Source organism: Sinocyclocheilus rhinocerous, unplaced genomic scaffold (assembly GCF_001515625.1).
Source record: "Sinocyclocheilus rhinocerous isolate Xijiao unplaced genomic scaffold, SAMN03320098_v1.1 scaffold1334, whole genome shotgun sequence".
NCBI lineage: Eukaryota > Metazoa > Chordata > Actinopteri > Cypriniformes > Cyprinidae > Sinocyclocheilus > Sinocyclocheilus rhinocerous.
In genome coordinates, this window is record NW_015626864.1 from 639,720 (window position 1) to 651,869 (window position 12,150).

Below are 12,150 nucleotides of genomic sequence, written 5' to 3' on the forward strand. Positions count from 1 at the left end.
GTCATGAATAGAACGCAGCAGCAGTTTTCTGTCGGGGATTTGTCGTGTCGTGCCGCGCCGCATCCAGTGTAGACCACAGATATGTGTATATATCTATGGTGTAGACAGCATCACTGATTATAATGAGTTCTATAGTATTTTTTTCGCACCGCTCGCGTCCGGTGTAGACATGGTTTAACATTGGTTTTGCTTTGTTTAACAGAACTAATCGTTGCCTGGGTTGCGTACGTATGTGTGGGGCGGAGCTATCAAAATAGGGGCGAGACCCTTTTGGGGTAGGGGCGTGGTTGTTTTGGTGATTTCAAATGTCAACCTTGGCTTCCAGAAATCGCTTGCAGCAAAACAGTTTTTAACTGTTTGATAATGATAATAAATAGTTCTTGAGCAGCAAATCAGCATATTAGAAAGATTTCTGAAGGGTCATGTGACACTGAAGACTGGAGTAATGATGCTGAAAATTCAGCTTTGCATCACAGGAATAAATTACATTTTAATATGTATTAAAATAGAATAAAGTTATTTTAAATTGTAATAATATTTCACAATATTACTGTTTACTGTATTTTTGATCGAATAAATGCAGTCTTGGTGAGAATTCTTTCAAAACATTAAAAAAATCTTTTGAACAGTAGTGTGTGTAATTTTAGGTTTTTTGATCTTTGTGGAGACAGTCCGGAATAGTAAAACCTGACAAAAGGGTTTACATACACAGCTCGTGGCTCGGTGAAGACGTCTGCATGTATGTGCATCATTAGGTCGCCACCTGCCGTGTACTCCATGACAAAACACACATGCTCTGGGGTCTGGAAACATGCAAACAGGTTCACGAGGAAGGGGTGCTGCGCACTGTTCACGGTCTCGAAAATGCGCTTTTCACACATCAAACTGAGGGAAAGAGAGAAAGAAACAAGAAAAAAATTTAAAACTCATTTCATGAAAAGAGAAGGAATCAACAAGGAAAAAGTTATTTTGTTTACCTTTCTACTTCATCTCTGGCCACGATGTCTCCTTTCTTCAGGGCTTTAATGGCGTACATATTGCCTGACTTCTTGTATTCTGTCAACAGAACCTGACAGACACGGATATGATGAAAATTTCAGAGAGAATGCTAGGAGGGGAGAAGCTGTAGGATCAAAGAAATGATAGAAGGCAAGGAAGGATGAAGACTACCTTTCCAAAATGGCCTCTGCCAAGAACAGCTATTAGTCTGAAATCCTGCAGGCTCAAAGCAGTCTTCTTCTGTTTACTGTTCACACACAAACACACACAAACTTAGAAACCACTATAAAGACTCAGATATACCTGGGAATCTTTATATCCTGTGTTTGAGTGTACCTGCTCAGTGAATGTGTTCTGATTTGACGTTCAGGTGTGGTGAGGTCAGGAGCAGAGACGGGCTCAGTGGCCTGTTGTCGTTCCTGTGCCAAGAAGCAGAGAGAGGGGAGGAGTTACAGGGAGATGGGGAGGGGTTAAAGAGGAAAGGGGAGGAGTTATAGAGAAAGTCTCTCACCGGAATGCTTGTGTCCATCACATCTCGCCGAACGTCCACCTTCATTGGTGAGTCACAGTCTAAACTCAACTTCTCCACCGATATCTCCCTGTAACACACAAATACATAAGTAACGACAACTAAAAACACATTCCACCTTGTAGGACATGAGCTAGTTAACCAGATCCACTTATTTTACAATACTAATACTGTTTAGTAAATTAGTTGCACTCTAGTTGAGGTTTAGACTTGAATAACAGACAAGTGTTAATAAAAGTTATAATGTTAGCTAAATTAAAATAATTAAAAAATTTAAAATAATTAAAACAATTCACACTGTTGGTTTTTTATGGAACCTATTCGATATGACTATACATTATTATTATTATTATTATTATTAATAAAATATTTTATTTTATTAAATTATATAAATGACACAAACCAATAAAGAAATATTACTACGGTAATAAAACTATTGTAAGTACTGTAAAATAAAAAAACACGTATTTTATTATTATTATTATTATTTTACAAAACAAATGTAAAATTGCAATAATGATATATTAATCTTAAAAGCTTTTTTTAATGGAAAACTTTACATTTATTAACAATTCTCATCACAAATTTGCGAAGTTTGTACAAGCTCTGCGGGTGATCCTTTTAATTATTTTTACGTATAAATGCACATGTACTATGTCTGTTTTTGTGTGTGATTTACCCTGTCTGTACTGTGTGTGCGTGAGGGCTGTAGGTTCCTGTGTTGTTGACGGTTGGTATGGCATTCCTCAGTAACCTCACCCACGTGCCGATATCAACATTCATCTGCCGAGCTCGCAAGAAGGCTTTACCTGCATGTGACCACAAACACACACACAGGAAACACCACTGTTTAACCTCTGACCACTAGATGGCGCTCAACACAATTCAAGTCATGTGTCATAAATTAAAGTCAAGGTGAAATTACATTCAGGTCAATTTTAAGTGCATTTGGATAAATTAATCAACAGATTCCAGCATTTATTGTAAACAGAGAAAACCTTTATCTCCGTCTCTTACCCTGTTGCTTGGAGAAAACTTTCTTCTGCCGTTTTAGCCGTGGAACCCTCTCGATGACGGGGTTAAAGAAGGTAACCTGAGGCAGACAGATGGTACACATATGTCACCCACATATTTCAATGGTGGCCAGTTTAGCACATTTATTTGGTTTGGGTGCATTTATAAAGCAACTTTTGCAATAAGCAGTGAGGCAGACTCCCTTTATGGACATAAGAGACATATTTTTGAGTCAACATGTGTGTGCACCTCTGCCAACAGCAGTCCCTGTGGTTCTAGCTCTAGTTGTACTCTGTGTTTCTGGTTGTCCAGAAAATCCTCCAACTTGAGAAATTTCAGCGCACACAGAGATCGGTAGTCTCTCCAGTACACTGCGATCTCCATCTCTCTGGACTGCACACATAAAGACACACAATGATCAATATCAATATCAGAGGCAGTGTTTTTAGTATTACATTACATTTATATTCATTTATGCATTTGGCAGACACTTTTATCCAAAGCGACTGCATTGAAGATATACATTTACATTTTATCAATTTAAACAGCTTTTAAATGTATATTAATTTTAGTTCATGTTTTAGTAATTTATTTATGTGCTTTTGTTATTATTGTTATTATTAGGTTTTTTATATTTCTGTTCAGTTTTAATTTATTTTTATTTCAGTTTTGGTACATTTAATACTTAAACTTATTTCAGTTAGATTACAAGGTAATATTTTTTTCGTTTAGGTTTTTCATCAAATATTCATTTCATTTCAGCTTTATTTCAGTTACAGAAAACTATTTTTAATAGTTTCAGTTTTAGTTAACAACAAAGACACCGGTCAAGGAGATCAGAATCAGTATTTGTTCAGCTTAATTTAACGAATAATTGTCCAGATATTATATATCCTGACCGAAAAAAGACATAGAACCATGCAAGTCCTAATTTGCATGGCTGTTAACCATTCTGCATGTGCAATCTGCTTTTTTCCCTAGATAAGAATAGCATGCCCTTGCTTGTGTAAGAGTTATTTGAGATGTTCCAGCGGTAAAGTCACTGATGTTACACAGCCAACGGTTTTTGATTTTGTAATTATAATTACAGCTTATTACCTGGAGCTTTAATTAATGAAACCGACGCTGAACCTCTAATCTGTGTAAATCTACTATTAACAGAGAACTGAACTCACTCTCTCCAGCTCTATGGTGAAGGTCTGATCCCAGCCCTGTTCTCCAACCGTCTTCCACGCTGTCTGACCCACGACTGTGTTATCCAGCTTCAGTACTGCGCTTACCTCCGCTGCACACACCGACATGAATACAAATGTATCTTTTAATTGAGATCAAATTAAGGTCAATATTTCCTGATTTCTCATACACTTTCTGAATGATTTTTGTGAGTTCAAGCTCAGTAAATATGTTGAATACGTCAACCAATCACTCGCCAGCATGATAATGCAACACCCCATGTGTTATTAGCTCAGATGCACTACATCCGGTTCTGTTCAATGCAAAGCTGTCGTCGCACATGACCGACACAACAGACTGAGTTATATCAAAACTCACACATCACCACGGACTAATCACACTATGAATCCTCCATCCTCCAAACACACACACACACTCACAGGAGAGTTCGTCTGCTTTGATGGGTGTTTTTCCGCTAACGCTGCCGCTGCGACTATATAGGCCTTTTCCACTCCGCATAAAGGACCGCCCTTCTCCCGGACTGTAACACGGCAACACTACCTGGCTGCCACGGGAACGTCCGGGAACCACCTCTAGCACACCCATACAGCCCAGCAATGTGACCTGAAGGGTGCCTGCACACAGACACACACACACACACACAAAAATCTAATTTTAGAAGCCAGTATCTGATGACTTCTACTAAATTAAATTAAATAAACATACATTTTTAGGTGTAAATTATGTTTTTGAATACCAGTGAGGGGAGAGGGTTTGGAGAGGGTGCTGTACTGGTTGTGCAGGTAGGGGGCGCCGTGTCGAGAACTGAACGCTGGTGAGGAGGCTAACACCAGCTCCTCTTTGATAACAGATGCTTTGGGATGATCCTCAGGAAGTTCTGCTAACCGCCGATCTAATGAATCTCTCAGCAGATCCAACCTCTGAGACGACTCGCTCAGACGACACTGAGCCTGTAGAAGCCGAGAGAAGAAGACATGAGGAATGACCTATTAAAAGAGTGCAGGGACATCAAAACTACCAGTACTTCGGTATATAGTTGATACTACAATAATAATTAAAGCAGTGTGTTTATTTAATCAAGTTGAAATTGAAAGCTACTGTTTACATATAATATAATGATATAATGTGGTCTGTAAGATTTTTTTAATGTGTTTAAAGAATTTATTTTAATTATATAGAATTTAGAATTTTTTTAGAATAGAATTTATTTGATATACACAAAAAAAGAGAAAAACAGCAACACTGTGAAAGATTTCGTATATCTTAAAATTTAATCCTGTGATGGCAAAGCAGAATTTTCCAGTCTTTTCCAGAATGTATTCCAGTCTTCAGTGTCACATGATCCTTCAGAAATCATTCTAATATGCTGATTTGCTCAAGAAATATTGCTTATAATTATCAATAGTAAAATCAGTTGTGCTGTTTAATATTTTTGTGGAAACGGTGATACATTTTTTCAGGATTCTTTGATAAATAGAACATTCATTATTTGAAACTTTGAAATTTTTTGTAACAATGTAAGTTTTGACCGCTTAACCGTTAACCGAAAGTAAGAATTTTGATCGATTAATACTATCAGTTAAATGGTTTATAAAAGGTATTTTTTAAAGGTTTTTTTTCCATGTTTGCTGCAAGGTTAAAGAAATATATGTTAATATATGTTATACGTATCGACACGTGCAACCACACGCCTAAACATATTTCGCTGAGCAAGCACCTGCTCCACTTTCACTTAGCTAACTGTAGTAGTAAACACAACACAATGGCAAGTGGCAATACTGGATAAATGGTTAGCAGAGAATGAATCCGTGAGTGAATGTATTCAAAATCTAATGGATTATAGCCTAGAAAGTGCACAAAGACCGCTCCCCTTATAATCACTGGAAAGCTGTCACTCAGTTCATCGCGATCTTACAAAGTTAACTTAAAGTAATCAAAGAAGCTACACACCGCACAGTTAATCTCTTATTTACATCATACTTGTCCATTCTATTTTTATTTAGTACTAATTTATTATTCTAATCTTATCAGTTAACGGTTATTGTTCGGATAACAAGCAGCAGTTGTCGGTCTGGAAAATCCCTAATATATAATATAATATAATACCTCTGACATGGCCTTCTTGTCCTGTACTTTATTGGCTCCAAGAAGTCTAAGGACATTTTTTGCTCCCTCTGCGACGGCGTGCTCAACGCGGTAATGGTGTCTGAGCTCCTCAATCCGTAGCTCCATACCACATGGGTCAGGCTTTCCTGAAGAGACATACACAAACAGATATATTAGGCTATCAATATCACTCCCACAGTGAATTATACAAGCTATTAGCCTGAATGGGTCAGAGCCATGTCAGCCCTTGTAATTAAACAGCAAGGAAGAAGAATATCATTTCAAAATGAATCCACACAATACAGAATTCAAACTGCAAACTGCACCACCTCTTTTGAATTAGAGAACATTTATATATAAAGTGCAAAATCTGAAAGTATACTAAAAATGCGGTTTAAAATTGTTTTAGATGAAGACGAGCATGTCACACTGCAGGATGCTGCTGTCATTGCTTGAAATGTCAACTACCCATTAACCATAATGAAACTGAACTGAATGTGAACCCATACAGACATCAAGTCTACACTTTAAAAAATGCTGGGTTAAAAAGGGACAAACCCAGCTATCGGGTTGTTTTGACCCAGCGGTTGGGTTCAAAACATCCCAACCTAACATTGAGACTACATGCTGTTTACTATTTCCAGATTTCCATATATTTTTAATATAGTTGAGACTAGACAAGCGTGTGGGAGCTAGTGCCTGTGTTAGGACTGTCCCAGTAAAATCATTTATTGATACATCACGATACTTTCCCCATGAGCTGCTTCAAATGACTTCAGGGTAAAAAAAAAAAAACATGACAAAATGAGAAGTATTGAAGGATTGACTGCAGAGGTTTTCGTGTGTCCTAATAAGGCATGAAGCCGAATGCAGTGCCATAATTTCGGAAACAGACTCTCGGGGAGTGCGTGTGTGTACATGTACACATTGAAGGTGTGTGTGTGTGTGTTTATACAGGAGTATTAAAGAATGTGTGTTAACTAATGCTGCTATGAGCCTGTATTATTTTTGTTTCATATGATATGATACAGACTTTTTCATTAACTGTTCCCTCCTGGTGGAATGACCTGCCCAAATCAATCCGAGCAGCTGAGTCCTTAACCATCTTCAAGAAACGACTAAGTATTGAAGGATTGACTGCAGAGGTTTTCGTGTGTCCTAATAAGGCATGAAGCCGAATGCAGTGCCATAATTTCGGAAACAGACTCTCGGGGAGTGCGTGTGTGTACATGTACACATTGAAGGTGTGTGTGTGTGTTTATACAGGAGTATTAAAGAATGTGTGTTAACTAATGCTGCTATGAGCCTGTATTATTTTTGTTTCATATGATATGATACAGACTTTTTCATTAACTGTTCCCTCCTGGTGGAATGACCTGCCCTACTGCGTTAGACTAACCGAGACTTGTCATTTGCACTTATATATTGTTGCTCTTTTGTTAGTTTTGACTGCTTTTATTGTCCTCATTTGTAAGTCGCTTTGGATAAAAGCGTCTGCTAAATGACTAAATGTAAATGTAAAAATGTAATGATACAGTCTCTCTGGTCTGACTGAATTATGCTATAATCAGCTATAATTACTGCAACATCATGTAAAGCTTAGGTGTATGTAAGCTGTTTATCATTTTTAATTATATTTTGCACTGCAAAATATATATACAGTGGGTACGGAAAGTATTCAGACCCCCTTAAATTTTTCACTCTTTGTTATATTGCAGCCATTTGCTAAAATCATTTAAGTTAATTTTTTTTCCTCATTAATGTACACACAGCACCCCATATTCAAAGAGTGAAAAATTTAAGGGGGTCTGAATACTTTCCGTACCCACTGTATATATAAAGGATGATGCATTTATTTGATCAAAAACACAGTAATATTGTGAAATATGATTACATTTTAAAATAACGCTTTTATTCCTGAGCTGAATTTTAATATGATATTTAGTATATACTGTTAAAGAAATGTACTTGAACTTATAAGTTTAGGATTGAAAGCTATTTATTAAATGGTTACTGGGATACATTTACTTTGCATGAAAATTAACTAATTAAAATTACGTTAATGCTTTTAAATAATATCTATTTAAATGTCTTTGTGCTTCTATATTACAGCTTCTTGCTGTAAACTGTTAATCAAGAGGTGTGTGTGTATGAAGCGTAAAGGAAAGAGTGGGAACTGACCGTCATCAGTTACCTGACCCTGTGTTTGTGTCTATGTGTGTTTGATTCACTCCAAGCCATACGGGGTCATAACACACACCTTTATTGATCTGTATGACCTGCGCTTACTGCTTATGTGTGTGAGTGCATGCTGTTTTCCAGATTGAATAAACACCGTCCAACTCCAAAAACAACCAAAAACACCCTGAAAACACACACCACTCGTCTTCTGGGATTCAGGTGGTTATTGATCTGTTTAGTTTTCTGCTCATCTAAGAAATCAGACTCTAAAAGCAACAATGCAGTAGCACACACACACACACTCAGTCATACCCTGTGTATCATCATTGTGTTCGTAGGCCTGCACTGCTTTCCGGATCTGCATGCGGATGATGTCAATCTTTGTCTTGCTGTCCTGTAGCATCTGCTGAGCTGTCTGCAACATCTTCTTATCCTAAAAGCCCACACAAACACACACCATTGTAGTTAGTAAACAGTGCATAAACATCTTTTGACAGACTGGCTCTGTTCCAAAATAGGCCTTGCTGCCTACATAAGTTGCACTGGAGTTTGAGTTTGAGGATGCATTTTGCTAACCTAATAGTACAATACCCTAATACTCAAAAACATACAGCACACACAAATATTAGATAAAGTAATCCATTTGTAATTAGATTGAACTACTTTTATTTTCACTTTGAGTATTGAATGACATTTAAAAAAATAATGACGTGTCTTGCCTCATCCAGCATCTTCCCAGAACACCAAAGTGCATTCTGGGATTGCCTTCACCATGAATATGCGATGCTGCCTTTGATTTTGGAAGCAGCATAATTAATTTGACCGCATTTACACTGTGAGCCTCTGTAGGTACACTACTGTTCAAAAGTATATGGGGTCAGCTAGGTTTTTTTTTTTTTTTAAATAAATTAATACTTTCATTCAGCAAGGACACATTAAACTGACAAAGACTTTTATTGTTCCAAACAAATCATATTTCAAATAAATAGTAATCTTTTGAGCTTCATATTCATCAAAGAATCTTGAATACAAATATATAATATAATAAATCATGGTCTCCACAAAAAAAATTAAGAAACACAAAATTAAACACATAACAGACTTATTTTTAATGATCAATATACATATATATATATATATATATATCTTACCAACCAACATTTAATTAAAAAGGTTCTTAATACTTTTTTTAATTGTAAAACAATAATTAGACAAATTGTTCTTAAAAAATTAAAAAGCCAATTTTTCTTTGATGACATCACTAAGTCATCATCTCTCATATACAGGAGTCTGTGTCCACTCACCACGTGAATCATCTGTCCCTTTGACGACGATATGAGCATCCAGCTCTTGTAGCTGAGCGTGGAGCGAGTCCAGACGTCGACTGGAGCTCCGCAACTGACTCTCCACCTGCTGCGCATTTCGTTTATCTGTAGTGGCTCTGCGGAGATTCTCTGCCCCCTCTTTAATCTTCAGCTCCTTCCGGATTTCCCTACGGATTCGCTCTCTCTGTTCATCCAACCGCTGCTGAACACTCGAGTCAGAGAAATCGGAGCTGTGGTCCAAGCCAAGCTGCTCTAGTACTGACAACCCACCGGGATCACTCTGCAAAACAGAAAGATGAAGTTTAAAGATGAAGCAGTCCCAGTCTTAACTGCAGATCAAAGTCAAATTCAGCTTCAGATATCTTAGAGATCTTAGTAATTCACTAAATGCACTCCACTGAGATCACTTCAGGATCAACTGACATAGCCAGACTTTTGAATGTTGGCATGAAGTCTCGTCCACATTATCTGGCCAAGAAGTGCCCACAGGAAAAGACCATCTGACCAACAAGTGCAATGTTCTTAATTTTGCATGCTGTTGGGTAAATCTGAAATCTATGAGATATGGAAAAATAAATAACAAAAATAACAGTGCAGCCATTTTTAACGTGTAGATTTTGTGGTCAAATATGGCTAATCTCTGTGAATGAATTATAAATTATTTCACCTACATCAGTTGGAAAACAAAATTGGGAATATAAAATTGTGCTCTAGGATATACCGTTTGCATACCACTAAATATCACAATTTATTGCAGTGTCAGTGTCAAACTGTCCCATTCCACGGATTAGCCTACTTCTTTCCTGGTCCCTTTAAACACAACTCTATTTCCTGGTGGACTGATATAAACCTGTGCACCTTGACTCCTGGAAATTGCGCAGAAGTCATTTCAATTTAGTAGAAGGAGCTTGTGATATTTGAAAAAGTTTTGCAATCTACACCAGGTTTATCCTCTGTAACCTAACAAAAAAAATTTGAGTAAATATCTTAAATATCTCTTAGAAATTGTGGAGAATTTTGCTAATATTATTCTCAAAATACACTCAGCATCTATGGCCCAAAACACAAGTGCCCAGAAACAAACTAAAAAGTGCCTATCACCCTACTTGAAGCTACTTATATTAGATTTACACAGCTCTGAAACCAACTAACTACAAATTACTGGTGGATTCCAGACATTTGGGGTAATTTTCCCTATTGTTTTCCATCCTGCTGACTTCCACTTTGGGATACTACTCATTGCTTCCAAAGATACCCCTGCCTGCCAGAGATAAATTGGGCAAAAACATTTGCAAGTCAAGACATCGGCTTCTACTGGTTTAACAAATGAAAACCCAGAGCATTTGAAATCAATCAGTTTTATTTTATTATGCTCCAGAAGCTTTTGCGGGGAAAAAATGTTTATGCTTAAAGTTTACCGAATTTGAGGGATAATATAAACTCTTAGACAAAAGAGCTTTTTGAAAGCAACTGCCATTGATTACAAATGAATGCAAACAGTCTGAAGAAGTTTACTTTAACAGGGAAAAAAATCAATGCTGGGATCAGAGGTATTAAAAAAGCAAATATATCAGATGCAGCAGGAACAGGATGGATCATTTACTAAGAGCATTTTACTTTATGCAAAAATGTAAAGATACACAACAACGGCTTGCCAAAACTTCAAAAGAACACTGAAGAATTAGTTACACACTAAAACCACTTTATAAAACCTCAAACAAACGTTTTACATGTTACGCGGGTTTGCACACTAGTCACCCACTAAACAATCGAGAACAGTCAGCCAACAAATTTTTACACAATTATGTGATTTTTAACATTGTTTTACTATCTACCAGTCATAATTTGTGAAACTGAATACAACGGTGACAATAATCTCCTACTGATTTGCTATAGCAACACTCTTCCTTACACAACCTATGAGAAACACATCCAACTGGCAAAAAAGCATTTTTTCATCTGTTGATATTATTTTGACAACCAACAATCCTGTCAATCATAGAATGTCACCTGTATGTCCAGATATTCCCAGTGATCCCATTCACCAGACCAACACATTCTCCTCTCTCCGGCAATGAGACTAATATCCAGTAGCATAGAAACAGAGAGATGAAGGAAAAGAGAGCGAAAGAGATGAGGGAAGGGAAAGCTGTGGTCGAGGGTCGCCCTCCCTGTGCAGGATATCCGGTTAAACCTCTGCATGGTCTCTTCCTGTTTTCTGCGAGTCTTGGCTTTAATAGATGACACCAGTATGGGGAATAAGGCTATTGTTTCTGTGTAATGTGTCTTTTTCAAGTAATATTTAGCTTACAATGTGCAGGCATTGTTAATTTATTCGTCAGTTTAAGAGTTTATAAAAATATTAATTCAGCGTGACAGAAGACTTCTAAGAAACTGAGGCAGGAAGGACCTTCATAAACAATTCAGAGGAACATGGAGAAAAGCATTACAACATGTGTGTGAGAGAGGGAGATAGTGATATATACCAAGATAAACTAAGTAGTGGGGGGGGGAATAACCAAACGTACATGACTGTTCTAAAGTTTGTGGTCAGTAAGATTTTTTAATGTTTCTGAAAGAAGTCTATTTGATTAAAAAAATACAGTAATACTGTGAATTTTATTACAATTTAAAATAACTGTTATATTTAAATATATTTTAGCGTAATTTATTCCTGAGCTGAATGTTCAGCATCAATACTCCAGTCTTCAGTGTCACATGATCTTTCAGAAATCAATCTAATATTCTGAATTGCTGCTCAAGTAACATTTCTCATTATTATCAGTGAACTATTAAACAGTA

General features: G+C 36.9%; 1 protein-coding gene across 1 annotated transcript in view; it reads right to left on the bottom strand.

The window, feature by feature from the left end:
* The window catches only part of LOC107718878 (serine/threonine-protein kinase N1-like), a 16,484-nt gene extending 5,033 nt beyond the window's left edge, over positions 1 to 11,451 (bottom strand). The window contains exons 1-15 of the mRNA XM_016526122.1: positions 11,359 to 11,451; positions 9,308 to 9,628; positions 8,336 to 8,456; positions 5,843 to 5,988; positions 4,473 to 4,686; positions 4,156 to 4,350; positions 3,718 to 3,827; positions 2,792 to 2,935; positions 2,546 to 2,621; positions 2,208 to 2,337; positions 1,511 to 1,598; positions 1,336 to 1,418; positions 1,171 to 1,246; positions 978 to 1,069; positions 709 to 885 (exon numbers count right to left, since the gene is read on the bottom strand). Coding sequence (XP_016381608.1) covers positions 709 to 885; positions 978 to 1,069; positions 1,171 to 1,246; positions 1,336 to 1,418; positions 1,511 to 1,598; positions 2,208 to 2,337; positions 2,546 to 2,621; positions 2,792 to 2,935; positions 3,718 to 3,827; positions 4,156 to 4,350; positions 4,473 to 4,686; positions 5,843 to 5,988; positions 8,336 to 8,456; positions 9,308 to 9,628; positions 11,359 to 11,445 — 2,060 coding nt within the window. The 5' untranslated portion in view covers positions 11,446 to 11,451. The remainder of the gene's footprint in view (positions 1 to 708; positions 886 to 977; positions 1,070 to 1,170; positions 1,247 to 1,335; positions 1,419 to 1,510; positions 1,599 to 2,207; positions 2,338 to 2,545; positions 2,622 to 2,791; positions 2,936 to 3,717; positions 3,828 to 4,155; positions 4,351 to 4,472; positions 4,687 to 5,842; positions 5,989 to 8,335; positions 8,457 to 9,307; positions 9,629 to 11,358) is intronic.
* Positions 11,452 to 12,150: the final 699 nt, after the last annotated feature.